The 15,251-nt window shown below is 38.9% G+C and overlaps 1 protein-coding gene across 7 annotated transcripts in view; it reads right to left on the bottom strand.

The window, feature by feature from the left end:
• The window catches only part of NCKAP5 (NCK associated protein 5), a 492,200-nt gene that overhangs the window by 187,883 nt on the left and 289,066 nt on the right, over positions 1 to 15,251 (bottom strand). For all 7 annotated transcript variants that reach the window (XM_035130237.3, XM_035130308.3, XM_088652144.1 and 4 more), the window contains one exon: positions 12,937 to 13,027. In XM_035130237.3, the coding sequence (XP_034986128.3) occupies positions 12,937 to 13,027 (91 nt within the window). The remainder of the gene's footprint in view (positions 1 to 12,936; positions 13,028 to 15,251) is intronic.

Here is a 15,251-nt window from a genome sequence, read left to right as displayed (position 1 = left end):
CAAATACTCTCAATAAATAAATACTTTTCAGATGCGAGTGCTGTAAACAACTGTGCCCACCCACTGGCTAAAGTCTCTTTGATCACATGGAGGCTTCTGCTTGTGGTAAATAGACAGGCAATTTTCACTGATTCCTCTCCTCTACAGTCCTCTATACACCCCACAAGAAAAAAAATCAGTTGCAGAGGATTGGTGGACTCTTTCAAATAGCACGGAAGGTGCTCTGGGGAGCTGCAGAGAAAAGGGAGAATCAGCTAAATCACTTTCTGGTCCCTGAAGCCTCAACTGGATTAAAGAGCCTTCTGTCAGCAAAGGAACATAAATGGATACAGCCCAGTGTATTTAGGTTTCTAACTCCTTTTGCATTATGATAGGTATTTCTGTTTGTTAAACCCTGCCATACAGATGCCTCCCATGTTTAGCCTATATATTGTGTTTCCTCCCAGAGGTACCAGCAGAGATATTAATAATTCCTATTCACAAAATATTTGTATATGCTTCGAGCTACAACTTCACTTGCCTCCATATATACCAGCTTTGTAGTCAAATATTGGGGGAGGGGGGAAGTGTTCAAAATTCTCAGAATCACATATATCCAGATATCTTTTGCACATGGTTAGAGTGCTGGGCTAGAACAGTGGTTCTCTTTTCTTTCCCTCTGGGCCACACTTTCAGAATAAAAAATTGCTCGTGCCGCACCAAATTTTTTATTGGTAAGAAATATATTGGAAACAAAAAGAAACAACAACTAGCAGTGCTTGATTTATAACACAGAACACAGCTACTTTATAATATGGTCATGGGACATCCAGAAAGTATAAAACAATGAAGCTACATAAGAATATGAATCATTCTCAAAATTTAATTATAAACGAGTCTGTTATATATGAGCCTTAAGTATGTACAGTATATAAGCTCAATGAGTTTGATTGCCCTTGAATCTGCCCAGCACATTCCCATTTCCTCCTGCTACATCAATGTGGTGCGCCACACCATTTGAGAGCCACAGGGCTAGCATCTGGAAGATCAGGGTTCAAACCCCCAATCAGCCAGGAAGCTCATCTGGGTGACTGTGGGCCAGTCATTATCTCTCAACTTAACCTACCTCACAAAATTGTTGCAAGGGTAAAATGGAGAGGGGGGTAGAGCTGTGTAAACAACCTTGATCTCCTTGGAAGAAAGATGGGATATAAATGTAATAATAAATATAATAAATAAACAACAATCCATGCTAGAAGCTGCATTATGCACAAATGCTGATGTATACATAAACACTTTCCTTGTGCAATCAAAACGAACATAGCATTCCAAAATACTCCCAGGCCCCTCACTTTTGATCATGAAAATGTTTGGAACACCCCCCATGTCCATCTGTTCTTACCCTTGCATCTTTTCCCCTCCCTCCCCCTCCTTCCATCCCTCCCCTTCCTTTGCTGTTCCTTTCTGTTGTGCAAGTTCTAGTCTACACATGCACTGAACAAGATGGCAGAATGGATTTCCGACCTGTGAGACCAAGGTGATACAGTCTACCACCCCAGGATTCTGCCCCATGTGTTTACCCAGCATAGCTGTCATCTCCCTGGATAAGGGCTTGCCTTATATGACCTAATGCCACGTACACTGGTATTATCATGCTTTTCAAACTACCAAATCTCCAAAAGGATATTGTTATTCAGCACACAAACAAAGCTGTTAAGGAAGAAAACAACATGACTAAACATAGCTGCATGGTACTCTGAATTGGAGCCAATAAGTAAATCTTGTCTGACAATCCATTTATTGTAAAGCAATTAAAATAAGCTCATTCATTCAGGCATACATTAAAAAATAATAATCAAACAACAGTTCATAGTAAGTGCCATTCAAACACTGACCACACTTTTTAGGTACAAGATAGAAAGCCAAAATGAATAAGTACTAGTGTCGGGCAAAAGTTCTCACAAAGACATTTCACTGAATTCATATGTTTTTCAAATGATGGCATATACCATGACCCTAGAATTTTGCCAGAGAGTTGGGATAAAAGAGACTTATTTTCAAAGTGCATGGCAGATACGTATGACTTACGGTTTTATAGAAAGCAATCCTTAGACAAAGTATAATAAATAAATAAATAAATACTTCTAGGCCTTTTCTTTTTTGGCATGTAGCCCAAGTTAGCAGAGTTGAAAATTCACACTGAATGTCAACTAAATAAGAAATACATTGGGGGCGCATATGGCACAAAAGTAATACTAGAAAAAGTTGATGCTGAACAAATTTATAGAAAACAAACAGAACAGAATGAAATAACAAATCAAAAAAGAGACACAGGTGAGCTGTGAGCTTTCAATGCCAATCCCTTTTCTCAATAAATCAATAGAAGATGTGCAACTGTGTTCAATACACGTATGTATAGATTGATTGCAATTTGCTAGTCCCATCATTACCACAATATAGGTCTGTGGCCTGACCAGGATATTCATTTTTCAAATTAAATCTGCAGTTGTACTAAAACAACTAGTCTCATTTCTAATAAAACATGAATAGTATCAGGCTATAAGAGTATTGGTTAACTACTAATGGCTTTAAAAAGACATATAAAATGTGTGACATTGCTACTAGATTTCTCTGCAGCAGGATGAAGTTTCCATGGGGATAAATTTTGTAGGAGAACATATTGTCCACTTGCATATAACTGGTCTCTCTGACAAACTCCTAATTAATAGGAGAGCCCATGGCCTTCACTGTGACATGTACTTCTGGCTCATCAATTAAAGACAAAACCATCTCAATGCACTGAAGTCTATAACACATGGTGTAATGTAGTTTTTGATTTGACTTATGGCACACTTAGTAAAGGATTGGTCACCACTGAATTATTCTGATTATTAGCATTTGAATGTCAATCAAATAAGAGACACTTAGTTTCAGCCTTTCATCTTTACCAAAGACAGCTTCTTAGACAGTTAATGTCACACTATTTAAGATGCTATACTAGTCAATGCCACTTAATCATGGCCATCTTGAAAATGTTCTCTTTAGCATATTTGACAGGATTGTTACATTTAGAGTAACAAGAACTGTAATTATGCCCCAATACCTTCTGTTGTTTTAGAACTCCATGCCATTATTAAGTCATAATCTACCATGCAGACCAAAGAAACAAAACAAAAAAGCAAAAGCAAACATATTTATCAAAACAGGCTAAGGCCAAGTCATAAATTGTAAATTAGTATAAAGCTACAAGTTACTGTTAAATTCTGAAATGTCACTATTTCAGGCCCAGTTTGAAATAGTTCAGGGATTTCTTTTGACTGTCATAAACTCCAGAGCACTGATCTCCCTCCACCTAAGCCAAATATTATTTGGTTATTTAATACTAAATTATAACTAAACATTATGATATTCCCATTTTATGAAGAAAATGATAATCACATTGAAAGGGGGATGTCACTCTTCCATTATAATGAGGGATATAATTCCATGAACAACCTAATTGTGTAGATGTTCTATTGGTTCATTTGCAGTCGCTATTTATTTACAAGATTTACATGCCAGCCTTTTAGAGTATAATAGTCCCTTCAAAGCAGCAAAGAGGAATTCATAAAAGTACAATAATCACCATTAACACAATCTCATTAAAACTGCCTTACACCCCCTTAAAACTGAGCAGCAGCACTTAATTATACCAACTACAATTAATAAAAAAGCACAATGAAATAGAAAGGTTTAAAGTTTTTTCTTCGTGAAATATCCTCTACTGATAGTGTGAACAAAGATGAGGAAAGGGATAAAGAGTTTTAGGAAGAAACTAGATAGAATCATAGAATCATAGAATTATAGAATCATAGAGTTGGAAGAGACCACAAGGGCCATCCAGTCCAACCCCCTGCCAAGCAGGAAACACCATCAAAGCATTCCTGACAGATGGCTGTCAAGCCTCTGCTTAAAGACCTCCAAAGAAGGAGACTCCACCACACTCCTTCAGATCAGGAATGGAAGTTTATTACTGCATCACTGAATCTTTTGAGCACCTGTAAGGGGCAACCTCTTCCTGACAGACAACTGTGCAATGCATTTTCTGTATGTCTATTTTCAACTCTGCACAGATTTGCACATTTTAAAAGCTTGCCCTTCTTTATTAACTTACAACGCTTCATTATTCAGTACCAGATGGCTACAATTTGTACCGTCCCTTTTCTATCATGGTGAAGGAGCAAGCAGTTTATATCAAAAATTGAAAAGGTTTTCGGGTGGGGGTGATGACGCAATTGAATCAAGGCTATTTTAAAGGCTACTGCCAGCTGGTATCTAAATAGCAGAAAAGGACAAGAAGCACGTTTATTCTCTTCCACTGTGCGCTATCTTTTTATAAGGCCTACATGCTACTTTGTCCTAGTCCTAACCCTGTTAGCTCCTCAGCATCCAGACACTTCCAATGCAGCTTAGCTTGAAGTGCCATAGTTTTATACCAAACTGGACCATTGGTCTATCTAGCTTAGACTTGCCTGTACTGAATGGCAGTGACTTTCCAGGGTTTCAAGCTGGAGTCCTTTGCAGCTCTACCTTGAAACACCAGGGATTTATCTTGGGACCTTTTGATATGCTCTTCACTCTTTCTGAACCTTTGAGTTAGGGATGGTGATGGTTGTGTACTGTCACCAATATTCTTGGGTCATGCCTAGGCCTTTCTCCTTTTCATGAAGTGGTTGATTCCTATCTGCAGTTGCTGCGGGGGGGGGGGGGAGTCTGGGTGATTGGTGATCAAAAGGACTGAACGTGATCTGAGATGATTAAGGAATGGCTGTGCCCTAGGAAAAACTAGTGGTGCATTCAGCAGCATCTTCAAAGGTGGGACTGTGGGATGGATAATAGGGGAATTAAGATGACTTTAGATCCAAAAATGATATATAAAAGAAAATAAAGTATATACCGTAGCCAAGGAAGTGAAGACACATATGGGGAGAAAAAGAACTTAATGGTAAATGAAGAGCATGTGAACAAAATACAAGGCAAAGGAATAATAAGGAATGAAAATAGGAGAGAAATGTAAGAAAAACAAGAGCATTGGAGTGAAGTATCGATTTTTAATAAACAGCCTATGTAGGCATTAGGGTTATCAAGGGGGACGTTTGTTGGGAGGTAGTGTGTTTCCACCTGGAGCCTGCTAAGCTTATTGGACTTATCTGTTCTCCTCTTCAGATACTTTAAAGTTTGGTCCTTGCCAGATGTGTGGGCCTTCCATGAGCCAAAGCGCAAGAGCTATAGGGCTCTGTGGCTCTTTGTCTCGGCCTTGTTCCTCTGTTATGAGAAAGAGGATGAGGCTGAAGGGACATTCCTCAGAAGGGACAGAGGAAATGAGTTATCTTAAGAATTCCACTTGGAGACAAGACACCAAAGACAATCTGTATCTTTTGTGGAACCTGTTGCCCCACTCTCCAAAAGTAACATAGAAGTGATTTATTTCTCTTAGAGTGGAAAAGACTAAAAACTATGAAAGATCTTACTGGGATCACACTGTTGCGCTGCATGAAGACACCCCTTCCAAGAGAGAATATTATGCCCAGCAGCTCCGCTCCCCCCCCCCCCGATACTTTGAATCACTATGAGCTTGCATTGAATTGTATAATAATTGTTTGAGGAATTTGTTTTATTTACATGCTATTTAATTTAAATATTATGTTGATTTACAGTGCTATTGCTGCTGTTGTGAGCTGCTTTGAGCTCAACATTTGTTGTTGGAAAAGTGGGAAAGAAGTAATAAAATCAAAATCAAATCAAATCACCAATCCTTTCAAAAGATCTTCTGAAGAATATATCTCTGTTATTGTCTCATAAAAAGTTCATGAGGTTAGACGGAGTGTAGGGAGAAGAAATAATAAGAGCATATTCAAAAATCATGTTGCGGGAAACGGGGAGTGAAGACGAAACCCCAAAGCTGAAACGCAACACAAAGTTCTTAGAAGCAAGCAAAGCCAGCAGACTGTCTGGTATTGTACCCCTGCGTGAAAAGCATGTGACTTCATTTTCTATGAAGGCTTACTCTACAGTTAGCTTTCTCTCTCATAGGCTCCTGCCCATGATTTATTTGTTGGGTAGATGAGGAATGCATGAGATGAGTTGCCAGTGTGTCATGTAATTTCATTGTGAGGAATTCTCATATTGCTGTAAAGAGAAAGCCCACATAGGTAATGTAGGGAACTGTCTTACACTGAAGTCAGACTGTTGGTCCATCTAGCTCAACACTACCTACATCAGAGGTGAGTCACCTCAGGCCTGGGTAACAAATGGAGCCCTCTTGACCTAAGGAAGGCTCCTAGGCCGCATCTTCCCTGGCAACACCCCTCTCCCCAGGCTACCCCTCTCACTGGTCCTGCTCTGTGCCCTCATTTAGTGGCTTTGCCTGGCCGTAATGTCCATTGAACTGTGCTAATATCCCTTACTTGCCTGAATGGATGCACTGTATGCACATGTATAGAAACCTCTGTTTTGTGACTTGAATGTAAGATACTAAACAAAACCAAGAACCACAGTTCTTGCACAATCCACATTTTGCCTCGGACCCCTGCCCACCACTAGCATGTGGCTGCCTGAAGGTTGCACATGGGGGAATATGGCCCACAGGTTGAAAAATGTTCCCCAAACTTGGCCGACAATGACTGGCAGTGGCTCTCAGATTTTTAGACAGCAGCCTTTCCCAACTGTGCCAAGAGATTGAGAGGTGTGAATCAGCTCTACTCATGGAGCTATAGCCATCCCCCTGATACACCTGGAGGCTTCAGCAGTTTGCTACTAATTCTCAAGTCTTATTTTATTCTCAGAATCATCTGTTTTGTTCCAAAGGTCTTATTGTCCTTAGGCATTGCTTAGATTAGTTTGTTATGGCCTTGTACATATTTTTCAACCTGAGATATTCTGATGTGCCTCCTGAATTTTTAGCATGTGGACTTTTAATCTCCCTTCTTACCTATTCCAAATCAGGGACACTTGAAGTGCAGAAGTACATTTATGCACTCCAATCCAAGGTATGCATTGGAATCTCTGGTGAATTTCAGGTTGCCTTCAGTTCAGTTCTTTGCAGAGTATATAATGATGAGGTTTCTGCACCCTCTGTGTTTCTATTTTCTGAATGAACTTAAAATTGTAACCTTTTCTCCTTATTAAAGGAAAACCTTTCAGACTGCTAATACTATTATCCAGGGCTAAACAGTATGTTGTTATTAAAATGCTAAACTAGTTATGAGCACTAGCTAACTTGGAAAGAAAATCAGAATCCACAGTATAAAAGTCCACAGCATAAAAGTACTGATTTTACTTACATATTCTGAAACCTGCATGTGGACACCATTTACTTCCTTTCACTATTATTATTATTATTATTATTATTATCATCATCATCATCATTATCATTATTACTATTCCCTTCACATTCTTATGGCAACAGAGCAGAACACAATATGTGTTTGCTTTAGACAGCCTATCACAGATGCAAGAATAATGTTTTCTTGTATAGCTAACTGTTTTTGCTCAACACAAGCTGCTGAAAATTTGAAGCAAAAGAAAAGGATTTAGATAAATCAGAAGGTTTGAGAGAAACAGCCTAAATTGTTCACAGTTTAACATTACTGATGTCAGGCAAGAACACATAAAACTCCACTTTTTCATCTCTGCATTTGACTTACAAAGTATACACAGAGTGAGCAGTAAAATCTCCTAGATTAAACGCCTGTGATTGATAAGAGAACAAAGTGTTTTCTTTATGTCTCTAATATGAACCTACAACCACTGGCATATCAATCTAAATCTACTTCACATTAGTCTTCACTCAAACCACTTCTAAATATTGCAGGGTATCATCCTTATTGAACAGCTCTGCAGAGCTACATTAATAAATTTTCTGACGATGCTTTTATTGCCTCTTCCATCCATCAGCAACATTTATTTCTGTTGAAAAACGTTCAGTCCTAAGAGGTACTTTGACTAAAAGGAAGCAACAGAGTAAAATGAAATATTTAGAAAAGTTCAATACTAATGTTAATTAAATCTGTTAAACAGGGAACCGCTCTTATTAATGCTGATAGTGAAAAACACTTCTCTAGATCACCCATTCAAATGCAGCTATAATGAGCATTTACATGACCAATGGCCCCAGGAACAGTCTGTTTCCTAGTGACTGTCCTTTTTTCTGCAGGAGATAAATACTCACATCAATGGAAGTACCATCATTGTATTTTGTGCTTATGTAATTAGCAAAGAACTATTAAGACAACATGAAAACAGAAACAAAACAAAACACAATGGCCACCTAAATGAAGGCTCAGGCAAGAGAGCATCATCATGTGTACCATCAATAGCAGCAGTGATGAGGCCTGAGCCATGTCAGTGAATGATCACTAACAGGAGGCATTCTGCAATGGAGTCAAAGCATTGTTTATCTGTAGAAAGACTTCAGAAGGAAGAAAACTACAGACAAAGCAACCTGGTAGGTCAACTGTGCTGTTTTTCTTCTAGAAGCTTGGGTTCTCTAGTTTTGACTTCTTTCATTCAGCACATAGCTTGGATTCCGATTTTATGCCAGTGCCATAACTCGTCATTTCTACTTTCAGGGCCGACTCTGCTCTGTTCCCTAAGCCAAACTCCTCTCTTCTAGAAAGACAGCCCCTTTGTGGGAGATTCTGAAAGCCTGAGCATAAAATAATCTTCTATTTTCCATCTACCATCCTGAGAACAGGCCTAGTAATTACACTGTGTTTGCTTCCTTTCTATTTCTTACCACCATCAGCAACAAGTCAGAATAGTAGGTGGGAAACCTGAGCAAGATGTGCAATATTTTGGTGCTGTCTTTTCTGTTTCTGTTCATAATAAGGAGAAAGAAGCAGGTTCTCACAGGCTGATAAAAGAATCTAGGGCCTTTTAAACTGGGGTCGGGAGGGGCGTTGGTTGGTTCTGTTTGTTATTATGTTATGCATTTTTGTCTTTTTATAATGTAAACTGCCCTGTGATCCACAGGTGAAGAGCACTACTGATATTTAATAAATAAATAATTTCCTAACAATGCTACTTACAGCCTCATTCACTTGTTTTCTGCTCCCTCATACTTCCTAGTTACGTACATTCCCCTTGCATATTTATGTGAAAAGATAAAAGTATTACTTTATCTTCTATCCAACACCAACAACCATCAGTCCTGATTCTGAAAATCAACTATAAATATGAAGCAGAGATGTGCCAAATAAACAGCTTTTGTTTCCATGTGTTTTGCATATTAAATGTGAATATTTATTTAATTCAAAACTGAAAGCAAGCTCATTTACCTTTTTAAGCTTTAATTTTCACTTGAAGCTGCCTCATTTTTAATCAGAAAATTTTGCATACTGCATCAAACCTCTGCGAACAGAGCCACTTTTCAAGTTCATAATGGAACATCAAAGACCCTGCCATGAATATATTTGCACAGACACCAATGAAGGTACCCCCTTTTTCTATTCCGAGAGGTGTGAAATAATATTGTCTTTCTTTTCAAGATAGGGAAATAAGTTACAAAGAGGTAGAAATTGTATGGCTTGTCCAAGATCACAGGGGAGATATACACTGGAACAAGGAATTGTTTGTACCAGAAAGAGCTTCAAAATGAAGTTGAAAACTATAGCTATGAAATCATAAGCAGTAGGTGCTGCCGGGGGGGGGGGGGAGAGACTAAAGCTCAGTTGGTGCTCCCTCTATAGATTTAGCTTTGGCTGAGGAGAATACTTTAGCAAAAGCACCTGATGTGCTGCCAAACATTTACAGAAGCAAAACTAATTCCAGTTTTCAAAGCTTAGCTTCTAAACTTAGTGGCCTGGTTAAGCTTAACTATGGTTTTAAAATGAATGCACAACATACTGGCGCAGCAAGCTAACATCACAACCACTTTGCTCCTCCCATGCTCCTACCGCACTCCCAGAACCTAAGCTATTACCTGAATCTGAACCTGGACTCCTGTGTTGCTTTTCTCCTAAGAACAATGAGCTGTAACTAAAGTTGGTTATTTGCTTACCACTTCTGGTTTCTTTGGTGAAAACAAAACCATGCCCATTTTCAGATATGACATTAAGCCATGTTAGGAGTGGGGGAAGAATGAAGCAACCCTGATTTCAGTCCCATGGACCAGCATGCTGCACATTCACCTTGAAACCATGACTTGGCTCCTTGCAATGTGGTAGCGAAAGAAGTGGGGAAGAGTGATTTTAAGCCTCATGCACCATGCTACATGCTCATCTATAAATGCTTAACTCTAGACTAGCCCAGTCTTGTGGATAGAAGTAACATAGACTGCACAAGACTATGTGCCACTGGCATGTTGCCACTGGGCAGTAGTTGTGAAGAGCTTATGTGTATATTCTTTGTATTTACATGCAGCAGATGCACTGGTGCTTTGCCTTCAGGAACCCATTGCAGTCAGTGCAATCTGCACCAGGCACAGCACTAGAAGACATATCATCTTATCCTGACTCATCTGGTAATTAGAGATCCACATTTCACTCCATTCTTGACCACAACTAAGGAACACTAGCCTACTAGGGTGGTATTTCAACCAGGTTTTACTCAGAGTAGACCTATAGAAACTAATGGACCTAACTTAGTAATGCTCATTAATTTAATGTGTCTAATGTGAGCAACCCTTAGTTGAACACCACCCATAGTCCAGCTCGTACCCAAGTGCCAAGCTTGGAAAATGCTAGATGAGCTCCACAAAACGTACGGTAATCAATATACAGAAAATGTACAACATGCTGTATTTAATCTCTCAATTTATATTCAGGTAACTTTGCTCTTAGTTACAGCGCTATACAAAATCAATCCAGGAGTAGCTGAGTATTATATTATTTGCACCCATGACTCAAAAATTAGTGTATATGGCAAAAGCGTAGTTTATAAACTTATGTAGTTACCACAAGCAAGCCCTCAAAACTTCCTATTTTTAAAAGAACTCTTGACAAGGCCTAACAGAACAATAACACATGCATGTTTCTGTGCACATCTGATTACTATTCCACTGACATGACTACCGTGCAACATTTAAAGTTCATTAGCAGCAATATTTATTCTGGAGTCAGGGATATTGATATTGTAATAAGAACTCAGTTTTATATATCCCAGAACAATAATTAGGTTTGAGAAGCAAAAAACAAATATGCAGCTGGTGGTCAATAGATCAAAAGTGTTTATTGCAAAGAAGTACCTTTTATGACTACTCAAATATTAATTTGAACAGGCTGCACACAGTAAAACTAACTTAGCATGGTGTGAGGTAATATAGAATAGTTTCATCAGCTCTTGCTGAGAGCCATATTCAAAACAAGCACCCTGCGTTTCCTCATTTCTTCCTATAACACTTGATCAAAAACAAATTGGAAAACTGGTCATCATAATTTAACTTAGAGGTGCATTTTACTAATGTCCTTCATTATGGCACTGATAAGAAACATTATGTAACTTCTAAACGGCAGCACTGACACTTAATTAAAATTACAGTTCAATCCTAGGATCCCGCAAACAGTCTTCCAGGAGCTACAGAACATAGCAGATCTCTTTCACTGTGAGCAGAGAGGGAGGTCCACCTTTGGCCACCTCCTTATAGCATCAACTGTTACTGCTGAAGGTAACAGAAATGATCTTGCTGTGAATCAGGAAATACATGCTGCTGAGGATGCTTAAGGGCTTTTGTAAAATAAATAAATAAATAGATAAATGTTGTATGCCACCATGAACATAGTTTACTATGGAAAGGTGGCATACAAATAAATTATGATTATGATTATCGGCTGAAATATCCACCACTATTGCTTCTCCACTGGTGTTATGATGAAGGGCAACAAGAAAGCATTCCAGGATTTCTGCATACTTTCTTATACATACTGTACTTCTGCACATATGACTATTTATATATCCACTTGTGTGCACATGGTCCATATAAACACTTGCAAACTACATACTATTTGCATATACATACATACATAAATAACATACATACTAGAACCAGTGTTCTCTACATATATGCACATGTGCATAATCAATCTGCTTACTCATACCCATAAAATGCAAACCTGCTTTGGATGGTGGTGTACTATCTTTGAAACAGCAAGTTTGTAGTCTGGGAGTGCTACTGTTTGTTGCTAGGAATACTTTCTGTCAGGTTCAGCTGGCAAGATAGCTGTGGCTGTTTCTGGACCAAGATAGCCTGACCATTGTTGTATATGCACTGGTAACCTCCAAATCAGGATACTGCTTGTTCTGGTGAACAATTTGGCCACTAAATTTTGCACCAGCTGAAATTTCTGAACCTTTTTTAGGAGCAGCTCCATGTATAAATTACATGCATATGCCACAAGCCCCACATCCACACGAGCATCTGCATGCATGCATTTCACACACAGAGCTATTAATAAACTTAAATATATTTTCATGTGAAAGGGCTGAAGAGTTCTTCACAGCTACGTCCTGTCTTTGCCTAGCCATCACATTAATTTCCCTCTGTCTCCATGCATACTTTCCCCATCTGTCTTCCTTCCTTTTCCCTCTTTCTCTCTCTATTGTCCACATATCGAAATTGCCTTTCCCTTTCCTTGCCATGCAGTCTCAAAAAATCATGACTTCTGATAGCTCTGAGAAATAGCCTTTCAGAGAGGCAACAGTTCTAAGCGTCACTTTTAATCACCTCTTCCTCAGCTGTATTTTAATACACTTCTGTGGTTCCCATAGCCAACACCTTGCCTCTCTCCCACTTAGTTCACACTTTGTGGCTAGTCTTCATAAAGGGTACTTTCTGCCTCAAATATATTTTTGACAAACATCTGAAGATAAAACTTTGTATCAAAGCCTAAATCATCTGCCTCCAACCATACACATTATATTATCCAATTATTATATCAGTTACCATAAGCGGTCAATTGAGCTTACTGATATCAGTATTACCTGATAAGCTTTTATTACAGTAACAGGTTTTTCGCCGTTTGCCTCTGGTGATCCTTGACGTTGCAGTAGATTTCTCACCGTTTCTTCCATTCTGTGGACAAGGGGTGGGGGAGGAGAAGGGATAGAATTTGTAATAAATAATCTCATTGTAGAGGGATCATTTAAAGTACTGTTTCTCAGTCAAAGGAAGAACAGATTGTTTCATGTCTGTGAATATGTAGCACATATATGCAGCACATATTATGCAAAATGCGAAACAAATATAACATTGAAAAATTCATTTTTATCATCAATATGCTTGACCCTTATCCAATAGTGGTGACCACTAATGGAAAGCAGCTCCAGACCATTGGGAGATCCCCAAGAACCGGGTGGGAAGAAGCATGGGGCTACTCAGAGGGAAGGGAATAGTGTCAAAAAGTAACCACCCTCCCTTCTTCAAAAGCTCTATCATGAGTGCAAGGACACCAGACGGATTCCACCCGAAGTTATGAGCCATGGGATATACTTCTTTTGTGCAACCAATCACCTCGCTCGAGTTGAGAAACATATTAAAAAACAGAAAACCATAATTATAGCAGCTGCTCTATGAAGGGTATAGTGGGGCAGAGGTGCTTACTTGACCTCCTAGTGAAGAATCACTATTATCTACCAGGAGGGGCAGGGGCAAGTCAAATGCAGCAGCACTCTGGCTATCCTGCTGGTGTACATGCAACATGCCGCCCTCCCCACTGCCTCACCTGTCCCCTCTTGCACCCACTGAGCAGCAACTCACCCACCAGGAGGTTAGGTAAACGCCTCCACCCCACCCACTAATGCAAAATTATTAATAAAAGATTCTGGTAGTTTTAGGGGCATTTTGGTAGCAAAGCATAAAACTATGCTCCTAAATGCTCAATACTCCTGAGTATCCCTATCATACAGGGCCAGTGCCATCTATCATTAGGACAACAAAGTTATTTTCACTATGACTCCATAAACACAAATAAGCACTGGCGAGCTGAACAAGGCTCTGAATTGAGGATTCCCGATTGAAATCAGATGCTCTGTTCAGTACTCTACTAGTACTCTGGCTGCCAATATAGATAACAGAATCAAAAAGTAGAGAGGGAACCCAAGGGTCATCTGGTCCAACTCCCTGCAATGCAGGAATCACAGCCAAATAAACCCGGACAGATGGCTGTCAAACATCTGTTTAAAAGCCTCCACTAAAGTGTCCACCATCTTCCACTGTCAAACATCTCTTACTTTCAGAGAGTTCTTCCTAATGTATAGTCAGAATCTCATTTGAAAAAGAATTTGAAGGTTTTTTTTTCTATCAAGTGACAAAACCCTTGGAATCACATTGCTGGGTCAGACCAGGGTCCATTCGTGTCCTCAGAACCTATCAAATCTACACTTCAGGTAAGACCAATCGTCCTTTCTATTCTAGAGACAGAAGAGTTCTGCTGCTCACAAGTAGCACATTAAAGTAATGACCTTCCATTGTTTATTTCCAGCATGCAATATTCTTTGGGAATTTAGGCTTCATCTATCATACCAGTCAGAATAAAATATAGTTACTTTTGATAACATTTCAATTTGTTTAGTGCTTTACATTAAATAGACATTTATCCTGCTTCCCATTGCAAGAAATTCATACTAATCAGATGTCCAATGGAAATTGTTATTTTTAGCATAATCATTATTTACGATATGCATACTTTTCATCTGCCCGAATGCAGCTAGTACAGTTACACCATCTGTTGACCAAATGTGAACAAAAATAAACCAAGTATCATCTTCAGTTCAGACAGGAGAACAGTTTCTCAGCAGCAGATTGGAATCATTTGTGTTTTATATCTTGACCTTATTCAGAGCCCTTTCTCATTCCAAATCTTTTTCTTCCCTAGTATACCCTCCATTAAAAAATAATACCATGGAGCATACTTCTGCCTGTGGCTTCACAAACTTGTATTAAAACGTAATTATATGCTTATTTTTCCAATAGCACAGTAATACGGTACTATTGTAGAAGCTTAAAAGGCACATTAAAACAAGAGTCAGTTCAAGCATGGCAGCACCGTAACCTTACCAAGCTTGTAGCTGACTGAGGCAAAGCCCTTCCTATGAAGAAAACTCTGGCTCTTGGAAACTTACAGGAGTTAAACAGGAAAAGGGTTTATTTTGGTAAAACTAAGGATGTGTCAGGAGATAAAATTATTTCAGTAAACAGTGAACTTATATATATTAAATTCAGTGGACATTACAGGTTTCGAAACAAGATGCTAACTACAAAGCTTCTTTTCACTTCCGTTCCTTAAACTTATTGGTGC

The sequence above is a fragment of the Zootoca vivipara genome, chromosome 1 (assembly GCF_965207765.1).
Source record: "Zootoca vivipara chromosome 1, rZooViv2.hap1.1, whole genome shotgun sequence".
Classification (NCBI taxonomy): Eukaryota; Metazoa; Chordata; class Lepidosauria; order Squamata; family Lacertidae; genus Zootoca; species Zootoca vivipara.
Note: the sequence above shows the minus strand (reverse complement) of the source record. Positions and strands in the feature narration are given on the sequence as shown.